This window comes from Fusarium mangiferae (genome assembly GCF_900044065.1).
Source record: "Fusarium mangiferae strain MRC7560 genome assembly, contig: FMAN_scaffold002, whole genome shotgun sequence".
Taxonomy (NCBI): Eukaryota; Fungi; Ascomycota; class Sordariomycetes; order Hypocreales; family Nectriaceae; genus Fusarium; species Fusarium mangiferae.
The window spans coordinates 1,475,813-1,495,018 of NW_024573922.1; the positions used below are offsets into that span (position 1 = coordinate 1,475,813).

General features: G+C 49.3%; 7 protein-coding genes across 7 annotated transcripts; 2 read left to right on the plus strand and 5 right to left on the minus strand.

The window, feature by feature from the left end:
• Positions 1-221: 221 nt before the first annotated feature.
• On the minus strand, positions 222-1,244 carry FMAN_06198 (uncharacterized protein; the record flags this gene model as incomplete). Its single annotated transcript, XM_041827052.1, has 2 exons — positions 222-572; positions 618-1,244. The coding sequence occupies 2 exons, from the start codon at positions 1,242-1,244 to the stop codon at positions 222-224; spliced, it is 978 nt and encodes a 325-aa protein (XP_041678054.1).
• A 733-nt stretch (positions 1,245-1,977) lies between these two features.
• Positions 1,978-2,955, plus strand: FMAN_06197 (uncharacterized protein; the record flags this gene model as incomplete). The annotated part of the gene is made up of 1 exon (XM_041827054.1): positions 1,978-2,955. The coding sequence occupies one exon, from the start codon at positions 1,978-1,980 to the stop codon at positions 2,953-2,955; it is 978 nt and encodes a 325-aa protein (XP_041678055.1).
• Positions 2,956-3,085: 130 nt separating this feature from the next.
• Positions 3,086-4,823, minus strand: FMAN_06196 (uncharacterized protein; the record flags this gene model as incomplete). Its single annotated transcript, XM_041827055.1, has 3 exons — positions 3,086-3,398; positions 3,447-4,042; positions 4,089-4,823. The coding sequence occupies 3 exons, from the start codon at positions 4,821-4,823 to the stop codon at positions 3,086-3,088; spliced, it is 1,644 nt and encodes a 547-aa protein (XP_041678056.1).
• Positions 4,824-5,748: 925 nt separating this feature from the next.
• FMAN_06195 (putative bifunctional D12/D15 fatty acid desaturase) lies at positions 5,749-7,102 on the minus strand (the record flags this gene model as incomplete). Its single annotated transcript, XM_041827056.1, has 4 exons — positions 5,749-5,926; positions 5,975-6,143; positions 6,192-6,999; positions 7,049-7,102. The coding sequence occupies 4 exons, from the start codon at positions 7,100-7,102 to the stop codon at positions 5,749-5,751; spliced, it is 1,209 nt and encodes a 402-aa protein (XP_041678057.1).
• Positions 7,103-8,692: 1,590 nt separating this feature from the next.
• Positions 8,693-11,231, minus strand: FMAN_06194 (uncharacterized protein; the record flags this gene model as incomplete). The annotated part of the gene is made up of 3 exons (XM_041827057.1): positions 8,693-9,946; positions 9,993-10,718; positions 10,776-11,231. The coding sequence occupies 3 exons, from the start codon at positions 11,229-11,231 to the stop codon at positions 8,693-8,695; spliced, it is 2,436 nt and encodes an 811-aa protein (XP_041678058.1).
• Positions 11,232-12,031: 800 nt separating this feature from the next.
• FMAN_06193 (uncharacterized protein) lies at positions 12,032-13,255 on the plus strand (the record flags this gene model as incomplete). Its single annotated transcript, XM_041827058.1, has 4 exons — positions 12,032-12,260; positions 12,347-12,402; positions 12,504-12,955; positions 13,006-13,255. The coding sequence occupies 4 exons, from the start codon at positions 12,032-12,034 to the stop codon at positions 13,253-13,255; spliced, it is 987 nt and encodes a 328-aa protein (XP_041678059.1).
• Positions 13,256-17,714: 4,459 nt separating this feature from the next.
• Positions 17,715-18,395, minus strand: FMAN_06192 (uncharacterized protein; the record flags this gene model as incomplete). The annotated part of the gene is made up of 1 exon (XM_041827059.1): positions 17,715-18,395. The coding sequence occupies one exon, from the start codon at positions 18,393-18,395 to the stop codon at positions 17,715-17,717; it is 681 nt and encodes a 226-aa protein (XP_041678060.1).
• Between the last annotated feature and the right edge of the window lie 811 nt (positions 18,396-19,206).

Below are 19,206 nucleotides of genomic sequence, written 5' to 3' on the forward strand. Positions count from 1 at the left end.
ATTGAGACTCGATATCTTATGATCATACTTATGGCGATATTTTCTGCCTTCAATCTGTAGTGTATCTTTTGCTTCCATCCATTGGCCATTGCTTCTTCTGTGTTCATTACTTGCCGCTGGTCATATCTTCCTTCTGGACTTATAGCACTATAGTAACAGACACCTCCCTCTCGATACCTTATGTACACCCTCGACCATGCAAGTCTCAAAGCTTAACGTCATTACAACAAAACGGTCTCTTCCTCCCTCATTCCAGCCCACTCCCAACAAGCATTCCACAACAGCTCCCTCTTATGGACATCCTTACAGGCAATATCCTCTTCTTCCTGTCTGGCCCCCATGAAATACCCCCTTGTGCCCTTGAATTTCTCCCCAACGCTCAGCTCAACCAACTCTCGACCTGATTGCGCTGCTGGCCGCATAGTATCGGTGAAGTGACGAAGAATGGGGAGTGATATAAGCACAAGACTAAAGGCAAGGCGCATAAACGGCGTCTGGATCCTGTGCGCACGGGAATCGACCATGCCGCCCGGGTCCATCGCTATAGCGGTGATGCCAGAGAGTTTGGGATTCTAATTTGTCAGTTTGAGGATATTGAGGTGGTGGCTTAGGCTTACCTTCTCAAGCCTGGCGTTGAGATCATGCATGAACATGATATTCGCCAACTTCGAGTTTCCATACCGATGGAATCCTCCATCATACTCTTTCCCTTTCTTACCCGGCTTCGGCTTGATTAAAAGCTCAGCATCTTCTGGGATACCAGGTCGTTGCTTAAAAAGTGGGTGTGAACGAGTTGTATAGTGTGTATCCGAACCAAGCATCACGATCCTCCCATCGCTCGCCATACTTCCAATCAACTTTAGCACCAGAACAAAATGAGATAAATGGTTGACCTGGAACGTCCTCTCGAAGCCATCGGGAGTGTAAACCTGCTCTGTTACAGACATGGTGAAGGCATTGCAGATGATGGCTTTTATAGGAGGTATCTCACCCGCAGCTACTCTCCTCGCTGTGTTTTCTGAGAAGCTTCGTACGTTTGAGAGAAGAGAGAGGTCAAGCGCTTCGATGGAGGATTGAGGGTGTGAGGAGAGGATGGAGGAAAGTTGGGCGGTGTTGGGGTCGGAGGGAGATGCATTGCGGACTGTTGCGAGGATGGTGTATGATGGATGGGTCTTTATGAGGTGTGATATATAGGCAAGGGCGAGAGAGCCATTGGCACCGGTTATGATGATAGTTCCAGTCATGTTAGTGGTGCAAGTCGTGAGCTGCTGGAGTGACTTCGGAAGGCCAATTAGTATTTTAACTAACTTATGATGATAAAATTGAATAGAACGCACCATAATTACATGCACCTCTTGTCTCATTTATATAAATACAAATCTATGACTTTTCTGCCGTGCGTTGCAATTTCATCAGTAAATCCTTTCGCTTGACGGAGTTGGCTGGAGTTCCGGGTAGGTCGGAGTTCCGCGGAACTCCCAGGTGCTCACGCTCCGGGATTGCTCACTCTGAGCATCAGTTAGTCGGCGAGTCAACAATGCTCAGTATTAAATTCGTCAATCCTCTAATATTGTCTTACTAATCTTCCATAGACCAGCTCAGTCATCCAAGCTTCGAACCGGTGAGGACCGTTGGGTCCATAAGCCAGTGGCGTTTCATAGAAGCCACTTTAGCATTAAGGTTATGTTTGGCATACTACATGCTTACCTACCCTTGAGAACTCCAGGACTTTTATATCAGCATTCTCCGAGGTCATAGCTCGGCCACGATGTCGTGGTTCAGCTTCAATAGCGTCACATTCTTCACTGGCCAATGACCTCATTATTATCAATATGATCCACATCGCGAGTCTCCAAAAGCCGATGCCCATAGCCGCCCGACGACTGATGACAAATCCCATAACCGACATCAAGCATTTAACTTGATGTATAGTGCCAAACCCTAGGAACTTCGAAAGAACTTCAGGGCAATTCCAACATGGCGGATCGAATTCGATATAGCAAGTCTCAACTCGAGAAGTATTACGATCGGATTGCCTTTCCGGTATCTGATCGCAAGTACAACATCAGCAACCTCACAGCTGAAGATCAACGGTCCTACCTCGACGCTTTGACAAAACAGCAGATCGTCACAGTTCCCTTTGAGAACCTTACTCTTCATTACTCATGGCATCGCACTGTTGACGTGAACGCCGATCATCTCTACGATAAGATCGTGAATGAGAGGCGAGGCGGTTACTGCATGGAGAACAACACTTTTTTCAACACAGTTCTTCTCTCGCTGGGTTATCATACCTATATGGTTGGATCAAGGGTCTTTAACCCTGATGCTGGGAGATTTGGGGGCACTTCGCATTGTCTTAGCTTGGTGATTATTGATGGGAAGACATTTGCCGTTGATGTTGGCTTTGGGGGACGGAATCCAACTGAACTGTTGGAAGTTGAGCATGAACGTGTTCACACGGGATCAAGTGGTTTCCAAATGCGATTGCAGCATGATGTTATCGCACAAAATGTCAGCAATCAAAAGCTCTGGATATACGAATATCGATCCCGCGAGGGAGGCGAGTGGATTCCTCAATGGTGCTTCATGGACTTTGAGATCTTACCAGAAGATATCCGAGTCTTCAACATGTCTCCTTCGAAGAGCCCCTCAAGCTTCTTCACTTTCAAGGTTGTCAGCGTGCAGTTCACTTCTGAGAAGGAGGATTATTCAGACGGAAGCGCGAGGGACTTGAAAAATGTGGGTGGTGCCATTGATGGTGCCTTTATTATCGATGGGGATTTGTTCAAGTACAGAAAGGGTGGAGAGACTAAGTGGGAAAGGACCTTCAAGACGGAAGAGGAGAGGCTAGAAGCTTTGAGGAAGTATTATGGTGTAGAGTTGACCAAAGAGAACGAGAGGGCTATCAGCGGAACAGCTGGCGCTATACAATACTATAGAACTGGATCATAGCCGTTGGTTTTAGAGTATATGCTTATCTCTCTTGCATAAAAATGCCTGCCCGATGCCATGATGAAATATTACAATTCAACTGAACGAAATTACACTATAGATCGAAAACGTATGGTGGCCAGTTCATTCATCACTGAAACTCAATATCATCCAAAAGCGCCCACGCGGTCGAAGGACTCATCTGAAAATCCTCTTGATAGGACATACCCCCCTTCCCCAACATAGCGCGGTGAACCTGCCCCTTTGCCCTTCGATCCAACTGATGAGAAATAGATAGTATCGTGTCAAACGGCTCTTTCGGCAGATATTTCATCACACCATCAAAAACTCCAAAACAGCTATCCAAAAGCTTTCGATCCTGGGTCACAAGATCATGGTCTGGAAACTCAATCATGTTAACTATGATGAGGATCAGGCATGGGAGTGCGGTGCATGTATGAAGCCTGTCATGTCAGTCAGTACTATCAGTACAAGTGGATGGGGGAACTTACCATAGGATATACTCTGTCAATTTTGCCGAACTGATTAATTCCAGACAAACTCGAGCATTAACCACGCATTCGCCCCATCCTGCTGGTAGAGGTGTAAGGTCCGCTCTTTCAACCTCACCATCAATGTCGTCGCTGATATCTATCACCGCAGGTGAAAGATACCGCCTCACTCTGTTGATCCATGTATCTTCAAACGTAAATATCGAGTGGATTTTGATCCGGGTCTCAATATGACGAGACCATAGGTTCGTCATCATAACCCTCGCTAATGGGGATAACGTCTTGTCGATACCCTCTGTGGTATGAAGCACTGGGGGTATTTCGTCCACCCATTCTTTAAGCAATTCTTCTATTAGGGCAATTGATCTAGCTTCACTTTCTGGTGTGAGAGCATGAGACTTTTGGCTGTAGAGAAGATCATGGGCCTTTCCTTGGATGAATGCAAACTTGGCGCATGAACGGAGATAATTGAACCGAATGGTGTCGGTGGATGAGGTGATGATACCAAGATCTTCTTCAGGGTTCGCTTCTGGTAGATCTATGTCTGTTTCACAGTCGGGCTGGTGATACGGGCATTGAGACCTTTGCGCCATTTCCTGTCATTTGTTAGTATCATGGGTGTAGTTGTCAAGTTCAACGTACCCTGTCATAGATGTATGCAAGCCAAAACAAACGAGTTCTATGCGCCTGTTCCGATTTCGACAGTCCTGCTAATGCTTTCTTTGAGTTCAACCGTAGACTTTGCGCAAGCCGAGTGACACTCCCAGTTAGAACAATAGCGAGTTGGACTTCTGAAGACCCTTGGAACAGGATCACCATGCCCAGAAGCACTTGCAGGCCCATCAAATCTTGGCCTTGCATCATCAACTCTGACATGGCAGAGCGCGCATTGCGAATAGTTTGGGAAAACGCAGGGTCGTCCATTGTCTTTCCCTCAAGGATGCGATAGTTGATAGCCAAGACGACATTTATAGCAGCCCATGCGACCGTAGAGCGCTTGGTGGATGAAGAGTACCAATCGAGAAGCATGCGCATAAATTCATTCTCTTCGAATAGTGGGATTATGGTGTTGTAATTGCGGAAATAGCTGTCTACAAGTGGGAGGACTTCTGATAGAGGAGCGAGCTCGAGCTGATCTGAGCTCGCAGCCTTGGTCAATTGAGAGCCCGCATTTGAGATGGCTGTATGTTGGAATTGAGCTACGTCCAGTGGTGTCTGAAATGGCGAAATACCCCAACTATTTGAAGACCCAGAGACATCAAGATCACTGAGAGAAATGTCGAGTCCTGGCTGTGTTGGTGGTGCTCCAAGGGTTCGCCCCCCAAGCGCTGTCAAGAGAGCCTCAATGTTAGCTAAGCGCTCTTCGAGAGCGGTCATACGGTCAGGTCTTTGCCATCATTAATAAAAATCGAAGGACAATTGATTGCAGGTACCTACTGGATCTCAGATTGGCTTGAGGGCGCCGGAGTGATTCCGCCATTCCGAGTCGCCTTTCTTCGACTTGTTACTGTCGTCTTGCAGGTAACCGCATATAGACTGCAATTAGAACAATTGCGCCCGGAGCATCTTAATTTCCGCGCTACACAGTGATCGCACGCTACAGAATGTCATTAGACTAATTTCATGATATCTTGACGTATCTCACCTTTTCGTCTACTTGATTGCGCTGTCTCCATATCGATGCTTAATTGAACAGGTCTGAATCGATTCATCTTCGACTACCAGATCAGATTGTCGGATATGGCGCAGCGGAAAGCTCGCCAAACTCCGCCGCATTAACAGGGGCTTTCGGGGGTTCTAGGGTGTCTTGACATGGGCTTGAACCTTGACAATCTCCTGAAAATCGCCCCTTATCGTGGCGAAATGTGAGGATATCTATGATGCTACATGCCCAATTTCATGTTTACGCTAGAGAATAGTTGATATCTGATTTATCCTGTTATCTCAGTCTCACGATTTCGTCTCCCTCACATTCTGAGACTCCAGTGGCGGAACGCGGACTTGGCGTCTGGCGGAAGATAATTTTGACGCCCCGGAGGCGACAAGTGCGGGGACTGAATCATGGATCTCACTCAGACTGTGCCTCTCTCAACAAATCCCCCTTCAATCTCCAGTTTAACAAACAAACTCCGTTTTATTGCGTCCCAAGCGCGAAAGCCAAGTGCTCTAGCTTGTCTAGTTTCTTTCTAATCGCGTACGTCGCGTGTCATGTCTAACTTGATCTATCGTTTATGTCTATCACAATTGTCTATCATAACCTAGCGATTTGCCTCAGACCAGTACGAGTACCAGACCCGGAGCTCTAGTCCTTGTTCCATCGCATAGCGCCAGGTCTGGCAGGGTCGTGCTCCACGTACTTGAGTGTGCCGAAGATGGTCCACAGCTGGCCCAGGAAGCTTCGGTCGTCGTGGCAGTAGTGGTCGCCGATGACGGGCTTGATGGCCTCGGTGGCCTCGTCAGCCTTGTAGAAGGGGATCTTACTGCGAGGTGTTAGATGTGAATCGGTGCCATCCAGACAGGTGACTTACGGGAAGAGATGGTGAACAACGTGCTTCTCAATGATACCGTGGAAGAGGTGCTTTCCAATGAAACCAAACTCACGGTCGACAGTGGCGAGAGCTCCCTTAACGTAGGTCCAGCCCTCAGCGGTGTAGTGAGGGAGCTCGGTGTGGTGGTGGTGGAGGTAGGTAATGGCAACTAATCAATTAGCGACGAGTCAATCGATCCGATTGATCTTGAACTTACCGAGCCAGTGGTGAACCCACAGGTAGGGAACAAGGTAGAGGAAGAGAATGGTCGAAACACCAACTTGCTTGGAAGCAAAGTACAGAGCAGTTCCCATAAGAGCAAGACCGATATCGGAGATGAGGATGAAGATGGCCTCGTTGGGGCGGAAAACAGCGCTGGTAGGCTCGAAGTGACTGACTCGGAACCACTTGGAGAGGCCAGTCTTGGGCTCCCACTGCTTGCTGCCCTTGCCGGAGCTAGCGTTGAAGAAGAGATACGCCTGCCATCCGAAAAGCTGGTGGAAGATGAGCTTGACCATCTGAGCAGCAGGGGTATCCTCAACAAGCTCAGCGACGTCAATGCCAGCAATCATGAGCGACTTGGAAGGCTTGGGCTCAGTCTTGGGGACGAAAGCCATGTCGAGATCCATGTGGCCGGTGAAACGGTGGTGGCGGTGGTGAGAGTACTTCCAGCTGAAGTAGGGGACGAGGAGGAACGAGTGGAGGAACCAGCCGGTCACATTGTTGACCTTTCCGTGGAGAGAGAAAGCACCGTGGCCGCACTCATGGCCGAGAATCCAGACACCGGTGCAGAAGAGACCCTGGACGAAGCCGTAGACCATCCATGCTGCAACGCGGAGGGTCTGGTCGGGGATGCTGGGGATGTAGGTGAGAGCTGCCCAGACGAGGGCAGAGACCATGGCAAAGTCGCGGAAGACGTAGTAGAATGAGGTGACGAGCGAGGGCTGGAAGCAGTGCGCGGGGATGGCATCCTTGATGGTCTTGATATCGGGGAACTGAGGTTCAGACTTGGCCTCAAGAGTGACCTGAGCACGAGTTAGGAGTGCGACGAGGGGAGCTTCTTGGCCGACTTACCTTGGGGAGGTCCTCGACCACAACAGTGGTGGCAGTTCGCTGTCGAGTCGCCATTGTACTAACGAATGCAGAAGATGCAATTGTCAAGCAAGTTTCACTCGAGAGGAAGAGGAAGAAAGTTTAAAGAGAACAAGAGAAAGAGGAGAGGCGGGGGGTGACGGGTTGAAGAAAAAGGTTCCCGCCCCAACAAAGCTCTTATTATTTATTCCTACCTAGCAGCTTAGGTGCCGACCGATACCATGCCAGCCAGACCAGACCTCGTCTCAGGATTACGGCTCTTGACCTAATCCGAAATAGCATACGAAAAAAAAACTTCTGAGAATTTAGAAAGACCGCCAAAACTTCAGGGACCCATGAATAGGGGTCCAGAACTTGGACTCGTGGCAGGCCAATCACGGCCCCACGATGTGCGGGAGATCATGGAGAGTTGAGGGAGACGTGTTCACGATGTGGAGCAACGAAAAAGGACCCTTAAGCTGTGAGTGAGCTTAGCACAGAGGTTAACCGAGTGGGTTCTTTTGTTGCAAGGGAGCCTTGCTGCTGCTGTACAGTGCTAGAATTTTGTTGAGAGCTCTTCAATTGCGGTGAGAGAGAGGAGAATACGCCGTGGAGATCGCCTCTTGCTGATACGAAAGGCTAAAAGGCAGGGCAGAGCAGAGAGAAGAGGCAATTTCGACAAGAGAAGATCTAATCTCACATGCTTGTCTTGGGTTCCTGAAGAAGAGTGGAGCACACCCAAACCAAACTCGCAGATAAGGGTCTGACCTTTCGTGAGTGGCTGAATGGTCACGTTATTTAGAGCGCCGCAGAGAAGACTTCTGGAACAAGAGTTGTTCCGCTAGATAAAATTGAGAGTTTTTTTTTTCCCTCACTCTCTTTTGCGGTGCCGCTGATTGAGTCGCGTAGGGACGGACCAAGGGAGCTTTTATGGACTGGGGCCAAGGTTAAGCGCCTCTTCTTGAGTCAAGCCTGTTCGAGTCAAGGTTTCACATGTTGACACTGATTCAATGCTTCATGCGTGAGGCTCCAACGCTCAGTCGAAGGCAACTGAGGGACGCGGCAAGACAACGCGACCGAGGTCATAAATGACGATAATACCGGCAATTTTAGGATAAAAGGCACCTTCAAGATAAACCTTATGCAAATTGACGATGAACTGGGAGACTTTTGCTTTAACTTCCCAATTCATGAGGCCTTTGATTGGTATTCTGAGATCCCAGCTCAGAGACTTCAAACTCTCTTACCTCAGCGTTTATCATCGTCTTGCATGCATTAAACGCTTTGTTAGGCGTCAAACGGCCTTACGAGGCCTTTATCATGCCTGGTATTTTTAGCTCTACATTTCCCAATCTCACTCGTAACGGTTATCGCTCCCCGAGGTTCATGTGATAATTGATGCCATTCTATTATTCGTATGCCGCTTAAGGGCTGATCTCTATCTTTATGTTTAATGCGATGCGTGCACTATGTACGATACCATGTAAAAAAAAAATCCAGTCCAGTAACAAATAATGAGTACCCTTGCCAGTTGGTCTTTGCGCCTGTTCATCTCATCCACGAAACAATGGGCTCCCTCCCTCGTATGTATCAACCCCTCGTACATTATCGTAACAATTCATTTCGTTATTATGTCCCATCTCATTTCTAGAAAATGAATGAGCACACAAAGACCAGGCATGTATAAATAGTAGTAGTCGTGTATTCCAACTCGAACCACGCAGCCTGACCGCCAAACGCAATCTTCTTGCTCTGGGGAGTGGGATGCGCCACCTGCGTCTTTGGATCTCGGTTCAGCAGGTCCTCGCGGTCGGGCATGACCGGCGGGTCAATTGCGTAGGAGACCGGTGTCCAGAGCGAACTGCAGATGAAGAGGAAGGTGAGAGGTGGCCAGAATGCGTGGGTGAGAAGGGCGGTGAGTGTGTCGCGAACGGTGTGAGTCGTGACGAATGATCGGAACGATGTGAGGACCACAGCGACGAGGGTCAGATACACAAAGGCGAAGTGGAAAAGAGCCATGTAGTTGATGAGAATGCCCCAGAGACGTCGGAACATGTTCTTTCGGAGCTTGGCGTCACGCTCGTTGAGGGCCGAGCCGAGCGATCCTGTGGGCTTGAAGGCTTGAGTTTGACCGCCGAGCCATGTTGGCAGGATGAATGATCGGATGAGGCAGAGTGCGATGTAGGGAGACATCCAGAGCTGGTATCGCGAACCTCGCTGACCGGTGTGATAACCTGCGGGAATGAAGAGAGCAAACTCGCAGAGACGGTTGGAGATGACGGATGCGAAACACGCGCGGATCAACCATCGGAGCTGCTCATCGGTAGCATAGGCCACAAGAGGCTTCTGCATAATCAGGATAATCGGAATGGCGAAGAGTGAAATGGTGAGCAGAATGGTGTACATGCTCAACGAGGCGTACAAGAATCCCGAGAATCGCTGAGCGGTGGTCATCTGGCGAACCTTGTCGCCCCAGAGACAAAAGTTCAGCTTGAAAGAGGTATCGACTGTTCCAATAGCCCATCGCGTTCGCTGCTTAAGATGACCGCCGTAGTCTTCAGGAACAGTACCAAACTGCAGAGGCTCATGAATGAAAGCCGTCTTCCAGCCCTTACCGAGCATGAGAGTCGATGTAGCGACATCTTCAGCCAGAGATCCAAGAGGGAAGTTACCAATCTCGTCGAGAGCTTCACGACGAGCGACGTAGCCTGATCCAGTGCACCAAGCGACACCTAGAGCGTCCTTGATGGGCTCGATAACGTGGACGAAGAAATCGAGACTTTGGGCGAGAGGGTCCGAGGGAGGGGTGTTGTAGAAGAGCTGGGGAGGGCATGCAAGAGCCATCTTGGGGTCGATGAGCATGTGAGGAAGAATAGCACGGAGCCAGTCACGCTCGGGAATCTGCAATTGTAAGTATGTAGTTGGTCAAGGTGCGGGAATAGCTTACCATATCAGCATCCAGAGCTGCCATGAACTGACCAGCACCTCCAGGCAGCTTGTGCACCTCGTCAAGACCATAGTTCAGGTTACCCGCCTTGAAATGGTGAGGTTGGCCAGGAATCTTAACGCGAGCCATGTAGTACAGGTTCGGGTATATCATGGACAACTTTGCACATGCTTCCTGCAGACCTGCAGACTTTCCATCATCGAGCAGAATGACTCTGAATCGATCCTGGGGGTAATCCAAATCGCACGCCGCTCGCACGGTATCCATCACAAGATCATCGTCTTCGCCACAGCAAGTGATGAATGCATCGACAGTGGGCACATCGTTGCCTGTCAATCGCAGCTTCGGGCGGTTGCGCTTCTTCATCGACCACATTGTCCACGTATTATGCATCAATGATGGAATCGCTGTTGCAATCTCAACACCGATGAAGATCCACGCACCAGCGTACGTCGTATCCGCCGCATTCTGCGCCCAAATAACACAAGCAATTCTCAGCGCTAGATACGCCATGTAGAGTCCAGTGTTCGCAAATGTGAGAAAAGGAACAAGCCTAAACACCCATCGCTTCCAGCCTCCCCAGATCTCAGCGTCGTCGCGCTTATGCACATGCTGAATAGTGCTGCTGTCAACGATATAATCCTTGTTATAAAGTGTGTTTGCGCTGCTGCTCTGAGGCGAGTGCCCGCCAGGCAGAAGCGCAGCGAGACTCAGGTGGCTCTGGTTCTGTTTGACGGAGTCAGTGACGTTGGAGGATTTGTTGACGAGGGTGCGGGAGCTGACCATTAAGCTGTTGGGTCTCCAGTCGACCGACGAGTTGCCCGGGTGGTGATGCAGACGAGCTGGTGTTTCTCTACCGCTTCGCAGTGTCGGCGATGCAGAGCGTGAACCACCCGGTGTGTCGTTGAAGTACTGCCCAGGGCTATTGGCAATTTGAGGAGGCCATTCAGGCGCTGGACTGTAATCGTCAAAGTGCGCTGGCGAAGGCCTAGCGGGTCGTCCCTGCTCAGTGACAGAGCGGCCCTGAAACTCTTCTGTTGAAGACTGATAGGGCGAATACGGCGTGAATTGCTGCTCTGGAGGACCGTATGGAGAGTGGAGGTCTTGTTGGAAGTACTCCTGCTGCTGATACTGCCTCTGTTCATGCTGCTGCTGATGTTGACGCTGCACGTCGATCTCTACCATCTCTCTATACTCCCTCTCCTGGTCCCCCTCAGCATAGCCATGATGCCCGTTCATCTTGACTCTGGACGGGTGAGACGCATGCGTTTAGGTTCCACAGGCACAACGTGGTACGAAAAAAAGTATGCAAGCCGATAAGGTCAATGGCGTAACTTGGCGAACCTTGGGTGGTGTTGGTTATAACGAATGACTGGTACTTTTGCTAACGATGTGTGAAAAGGAAAAGAAACACCAAGAGTTCAAGAAAACGAGAGAAGCTTGACTAAGGTAGAAGGAAGAAGAAGAAAACAAGGGAGAGAAAGAGGAGAGTACATAGAGACAAGAGGCAGATCCGATCCGTGGATGGGGGGTGTGTTGATTTGAGTTTGGTCCCCCAGTCTCTGCAAAGTATGTACAGCGTAGCCCAGTCCAGTATTGGTTCAGGATTGGTTTATTCTTGGAATAAACAAGCTCCCAGCCCATTAACACGAGCGAACCACCCGAGCATGCCGTGGCACTAATCCAGGAACAACTAACAGACGCACTAACACAGCACCCCCCTTCGTATCGCAGCGCAGGGGTCAATCCCGGGTTTAGATCAGGGGCACCTTCAGCTGCGAGCGTGCTATCAGCTTGCCCAATGCGCTACGTGATTGGCATGTCGGCATTTCCATAGGCCACTCCGCATATGCAAGGGAGGGGGGGAGAGGGAGTGCGCATTGCATTGGCTAGCAGCCAATTTGGGAATAACGAGCCTGTGCGAATGATAACGTCTACGCAGTTGCAAAAGCTTGTCCGTTTTTCCCTCCTCCATTGTTTGGAGGTCCAGGTCAATCTCGTTCTTCTCTTCTCTGCTCAAGAAAACACCAGCAGAAATAATGACGATCCGGTTCCTCGTCAATTTCGGCCTTTTGGCCCTTCCTATCGCCATCACGCTGGGTGTGTTGATCGGCCTTAACAGTTCGCGTGAGGCATCGGGTGGACCGCCTTTGTTCAAGCCAGATCCGAAACCGACAGCACCAAAGAAGAAGAATGGCATTACGACGGAACAGCATTGTCAAAAGTCTTATGGTGTACATCCTGACACCAAGGGTCAAGAATATACACGTGAGTACAACTTATCGAGTTACTGTGTAACTCAGGATGGGATCGAGTCTTGTGTAACGATTGTACCTTTGCTAACTGTCGCGCAGTCAATCCTAATCAGTGGGGTTGGGACGAAGGTGATGACGGAGGTCTTTGTTTATATGTAAGTCTATCCTCTACTTTCTATCATGGTACCTCCTCATGATGCACCTGCTATGGCATCATGCGACACCAAGCTCTCCCGCCCGATACTGACCATCACAGGTCGACATCAACAACAATGAAACGTACGCAACAAAAACAACCGCACCTCGATGGTCCGTAGTATGGGAATACCCTCAAGGCCCCGAAACCGCTCCTGTCCACGCCTTCCCCAACATCAAAGTCGACGGCGACGTCTTCCCCGCCAAGCTCAACACCATTGACAAGATCGAGATCGACTTTGAGTGGACATACGCTCTTGGCAACGGTTCCGCAAAGGGCGCTACGCAAGCTACAAAGACAGATCTCGCCGCAATGAAGAAGAACCTGCTCAACGCCAACGTCGCTATGGATATGTTCATGGACAGCGATCAGAAGAAGGCGCAGGACAGTGCCGATGCCTCGCACGAAATCATGGTGTGGTTTGCTGCTATTGGGCCTGCGACACAACCTATCGGCTTCGACGTTGATGGAGCGAACCCCCTCGCGACAAAGACTCTCCATGGCACAGAATTGTAAGTTGACCTTGGTGCAAGGAATATGCATGCGATGCTAATCGGCTCAGTAAACTTTACTACGGTACCAATCAGGCCAAGCAAAAGGTTCTGACGTGGTATGTCGACGAGCCCACGGAAAAGTTTGATGGCGATCTCTATCCATTAGTCGAAGAGATCCTCTCCATGGATAACGCGAATTATCCCACGTCGTCCTACTACATCGGTTACATGTCCTGGGGAACAGAAGCATACTCGGCCAACACGACAGTAACATTCGACGTCCCCAGCCTGTCGATAAATGTGGAGAAGAAGGCGTAAACCGTTAGATGAAGCATTTCCGCATTTCCGCATTTTGCATATATACGAATAACCTATAGATTAATGAGCGGCGTTTGTTTTAATTGAAGATACATATTCTTTTGTTTATGGTCAAATACATTACGCCATGTTGTTTTGCGCGGGGCATGCATATCCCTTTGGAGGAAGGGTAAATTACAGAAAAACGCCGTGGCTTGTTTTGTGATGGGGAGGGCTAGAGGGTGGTGCGGAAGCTATTGCATGCGCTATTTGGACAATGTTCGTATTTTTTGCAGGTTGTCTTGTTTCTTTTTCCTTTTTCTGGTGCTGTTATTCAGGATCTAGTCTGTAGACGGAACACTTGCAGGCGAGCGGGGCGGGAAGGGTGTGAGCGTAGTGAGCCTCAGATGCTGATCAGTGCATCCGAGTTGGTGATGAACTCTGTATTGTCGGGTGAACCGGGACGAGGGATGTCTGTATTGGGATATCCCCTCTCTTCATGCTTTTGAGCATGGAAATCTTTCCTTTAACGAGAATTATCATCAGGTTTTTGATCAATTGCTTGAGCAGATGATGATGGAGTCGTATGGAAATACGTCCACGGCCAACACGAGATAACAAACCAGGGTGCACAGTTACAGACGACCCGTGCACTGCCGGTCCAGGTCCAGCATCTGTGACATTGAAAACGAAGAGGGGCTGGTTCCCAGAAATACATCCTTGCAATTGGTGTCTGCCCTGCAAACCCTGCCGTCGTCAGCTGGCATGGGATGAACCAGTCTTTGGATGCCTCAGCATGCAATAGCAGAACCTCGTTATTGATCAGGAGCTTTTGACATGGTAAAAGGGGGAACTCAATTCAAACATTGAACTGAGCTTTGCAAGTAATGATTAGCTTGCATTAAAAATTGCCCGTCAAAGAGTTTCCCCCCCTCACCATCACCGCACTAATAAGCGCCACTGGGTGACATGTTCAGGTTGCAGCGCGTGAGGTGTTGTACGCAAGACGGCAGGTCACTGAAGCAACAATACAGAGGCCATCATACGTGCACACGTAAAAACGCACATGGATGCTGTTATCCCTTCTAGCGGTTTTGCTTTGCCGATCGGATCAGTAAACGGAGTGGTCTGATGCGAAAAAATAAATAACACGAAGTTGAGCGGAGAGACCGTTGTCTCAAAGCTCGGACGTAGAGCCAAACTCATGATGGACTGGTTTGGTCCTGTCGAGAATTAAAAATTCAACCTTCTACCGGCCCGTCCAAGAGATGTGGCATCTTTCGAGATCCACCAGTGAAGAGCCACTGCCGCAGGCTTCTCAACATTCTTCCATTGACTTTCTTCTTCTCGAGAGTCTACTCCAGTCTAGGTATTTCCACTTCCTCCAGCTTGTGCCACGTGAAGATATGTGCCATGACACGTGAAGAAGTGCCCAATTGGCTGGCCTGTAAAGGAGACAACAGCCATCCATGCCATGCCCTTCCAGAGGAGAACAAGGCTGGGGAGGCATCATTGCAACTGTAGCAGGCAGATGAGATATTTTTAACCCAATCGTCGATCTGGCATGGCAAGGCAAGGTTTTTCCTTTTCTCCTGATTAAAAAATCGCTCTTTAGTGGCTGCACTAATTCATCTCAACTGTCGTCATTCACATCCTTATCATTCGGTCTTGGCCCCGAAATTAAGCAATTGCCCAGCAGCTGTCTTGTCTTGCCAAGGGGGTGTGTGCCTCCTGTAATCCCTGTTTCTCACGCTCGGTACCTGCGTCGGACGGTTTTTCCAAGTGGCGAAGAAATTGCCTGTCTAGACGTGAAAATTTGATGGGAAAAGGAGATTGGATTGAGATCTCAATCGTTAGTTGATCCAACTTAGGGCTGGATCTTGGGAAAAGCTTATCACTGCGAGAGATGAGGCCGATAGAGAGGTTGCAGCCTTTTGGTGATTGAGGCCAGGATGTGCGTGATAAGAGAGGTCAGGGTTTAGACGAGCGAGGGGTCGTTATCATGGCGCACTTTTGTCAACGGTCAATTCATCTACCAACTCAATCCTCAGTCAATTGGTGCGCATTTGCCGATGACGATCACATCGACAAACTCTAGCTTTCACATTCTCCCATGTAAACTGAATTCAGTAACCACATCCTCAACTCAATTCCACCATTTGAAGACATCCAATCCGATTGCATTTGCATCTCACCCCACGTCGTTGGACATGATCCGCAGCGGTACGTTACACTCTGACCAGCTGTCAGCACTTAAGATCTCTCTTACCCACCATTGCAAGCGATATGAACACAAAGCTTGGCAAACAGTCAATCTTGGACCAAAATTATGAAGTTGTTGTAGGGTAAGAATCGTATTTGTTGCAGCTTCAGAATATGCATGATTCATTTCCATTCTTCTCTGAGACTCCGAGTTTCATGCATCGCTTGACCCACTGGAGGCATCTCCGATAACATCTGACGAAGGATCGTTACCCTGTATCGCCAAAAAGTTACTTTTCGTACATCTGTTTACGGTTCATGCAAGCCTTTAAGCTTAATTAATTGTCGAGAGATAATTCGTAATTGACTTTGTGTATTCTGGAGTAAGCTCATGTGCTACTTGTGTACTTTAGGGCTGGTAATACACAGGTCCTCGGACATTAGAGGCAACGTCACTCGAGACATGATGGACCACATCGAGAGACATCCAGAGCCCGAAATAGTTTATATGGGTTCACCATTCTTACCATGATATTCATACGAATCATAGTGAGTAGAGCGGGTCCGCTTACCAGATCTTTACCAGATCTTTCAGTCAAACAAGCTGTGATGAAACACACTGGAATGTGAAGGGAATCATCACCTGGAACGCGCTACAGAGGCTCCAGTAAATGTCTCATTTGAGCCTCCCTTGATCGCGCAAGTCTCCAAATCATTCTAGAGAAGATACTAGCAGGGCGGCGAGACCCCGTCGTGCGGGCTGTGTCATCCCTCACGGCCCGTCGTTGACATTCCTGCAACGCGGGTATAAGATCGGGCGATGAGGTGAAAGGGAAGGGAGTATGGAATGAGAGAAAATTTGGTGGTACGCGAATGATATTTTACGTGAAACATTGGAGTTTGCATTATTTTGATCGCACGATGCAACATGCTGTGGTTCTGATCTTGACGATCGTGGTTGATCATCGCGTATCTACGTGATCGACTTGAGGCCCAGCTGACCAACATGCTGGGCGACCGCGGACGATGTTGGTTGACCAAATTGGATGCTGAATAATGAGGAGTGAGTAAAAACTCGGATTTGGCGATTGTGCCGATGCGGTTTGATGGCAATATGCCTGCAAACTGGGGGCCGCTTCGTTCGTGGTGGTTGATCACAACTCCAGGATGTCCAGCAAGTCGAAGGCTTTAAGAGTTTGCGGTACAGGGTACAAGATGCAAAAGCATTAATCTAGTCAGTAGCAGCTTTGGAGCATCGGGTCCCGTCCAAAAGCCTGCCTGTTGGCCTCGGTCGGAGGACTTCTGTCGTAAGCAAGACCACCATCCACATCAAGGTTGCTCTACCTTGGAATACTCAGCCAACTAGCAAAGAAAGAGAGAGATATATAAGACACTCAGGGAATTGCAATTTACCTATCTTAGTACAGTGGTTCGTAGAGTTGCAGCTTGTGCGTTGCGTCTGCTGCTGTTGAACACCCTGCTCAGCAATACTTGTATGCCAAAGGGTCAATTTCAGAACTTTCTGGACTCAATGCACAGTATTGGACATACTTCGTTGGAAGCATTCTACCCAGGGATTGCATTTGCAGGGCCGTCGTCCGTAGTGACACCTACAGATGATACCTTATCAAGAAGCCCACAACATCGACGGTCGCATTTATCCAGGGACAACACAAAACACTGGAAGACACGAGGAGCAGGCCGTATTTGTTTGATATGTAATTTCGGGAGATCTTGCTCTTATTATAATCTTTGGGTGGTCACAAGAGCGATGGCCCATGATCGTCGGCAATTGGGTATGTTGCATTGTTCATTTCGGCACTGCACTCAGCGCATAACGAGGAGCAACACTTCTAAACTGTAAATCATCAAATACGCCGAGGATAATGGCGGCTGGGTCGCAAGATGCAAGGTGATACGGCCTGTACAGTGAATGGGCGTCAAGTATACTGCTTTTCCCTGCAACATCAGACGTGAAGCTGGAAGGGCGAAAGTGGCAGCGACGGAAAGTACTTTGGCTCCATTGCTGGCGTAATCTCAGCTTTTGCTATCTTGAGGCACCGGTTTGGACAGACGCAGCCGGTTGCGCGGACTCTGAGCGGAATCGTCACAGGGTACGAGGGGTTGTAGTCGACCAGACTTCAGTCAAGCAGATAGGATCGCATCGCGCACCATCACATGCAGTATGAAGAATATCTGCTTCATGTTAGCGACTAGTGATTCGAGGCGGGCGAGCGAGTGAACGTACGTTACTTTTATACAAACTCAACTCTCGTCGCTATTGAGGCCCCTCTTTGCCATCCTCCCAGTCCTTCAGTGCTGCACTGAGCGCCTTCTTGGCTTTCATTTGTCGCGCAAGGAAAGGAGCATTGAAGAGATCATGGAGAGGCATCTCGCTGTTTGCATGATCTTGCGCGAACTCAATGGTGCACCCCTTGCCCAACTTCTGCTTCGCGATCTTGACACTCTCGCGTAGCACATCGCCACCAAGTCCTCGCCGTCTGTACCGCGCTCTCGTTGTCCATGCACGAACGAAGGCAGTCTTGCTGCTCTTCTCCAATCGAAGGACCACTGCAGCGATGATGTCCTTGCCAAAGCGCGCTCCGATGATGGTGTCCTCAACACCATCCTTCTTCATCCAGTCAAGCCAGTTGGTCTCCTCAGCGATGCGAATGTACGCACTGGTGAAATATCGAATTGCGACCAGGTAAGTGAGTATTATACCGGGGTAGATGATTAGCATGGTGCTGATGTCTTTGCCAATGCCTGCGCCATAGTGTGCGATCGCAAGAATGGCGATAAAGACAGAGAGGGGGATTGGGTGGAAGATCATGGCGCGTGATGCTGTTTGACGCTGTTGCGCGACACTGTCGGCGATGAGTTTGAGAGCATCTTTCTTTTCTTTTGGATCGGTTAGGATCTCGATAGATAGAGGCGGTGGTTCTGTTGGTTCTGACATGGTGATGTTGGAAGACTGAGATGACAAGTTGACGTATGATGCGCGCGCAAAGAATGCGACAACCTTGCGTATAAGCGAATGCAACAACACCCTCGACAGCGACGGCCCGAGAAAGAAGAGATAGGTCACAAGAGAAAAGAAAGAGGCAGAATTCGATGACCCAGACTTAGAAGAGTCGTTGGAAGACACGTGCTCTCCAAGTCGCAAAAGTCTTGGCCCGCGGGATTAAAGCGGCAACACAATCGACGCTTCTCTCCAGCTGAAGCCGTGATACCCGAAATATTGAAGACTCCAAACGCCTTCGGTGTCCCAATGCAGCAAAACTTTACCACCAACAAGCTTAGTCCTTAATGACAAGCTTACTCTCTCGGTGTCTCCATTCAAGTCCAGATGCACCTCAATCTGTCACTCTTGATGCCAAGGCGGGTCGGAGCCACGCTAATTCCGTGCCGTGTCCCGAGACCCTGGAACGCTCCTAGCCAAGCAATCTCAACGCTTGAATGCACGTGGGAACCGAGCTCGACGTCTATTCGTCCTCACTTATAACTGTCGTGTGCTTCATCCTATACCGAGCATGGAGACTCAGGAGATAGCATGTCGAGTTCTAGAAGAGCATGTCCTCGAGAAACAAAATTTGACTGGTGCGTCTCGGTTCGGACGGCTCTTGATGGGATTTTTGTAAGAGAGAACTATGGGGGATTAATATCGAGGTCGGTTTATATATATCAGATCGTTCTGTTCCTTTCTAGATCTCTTGGCTTGTTCTTGGCTGCAAGGATAATTTCACTTGTGAACGTGCCGCTGGGTACCC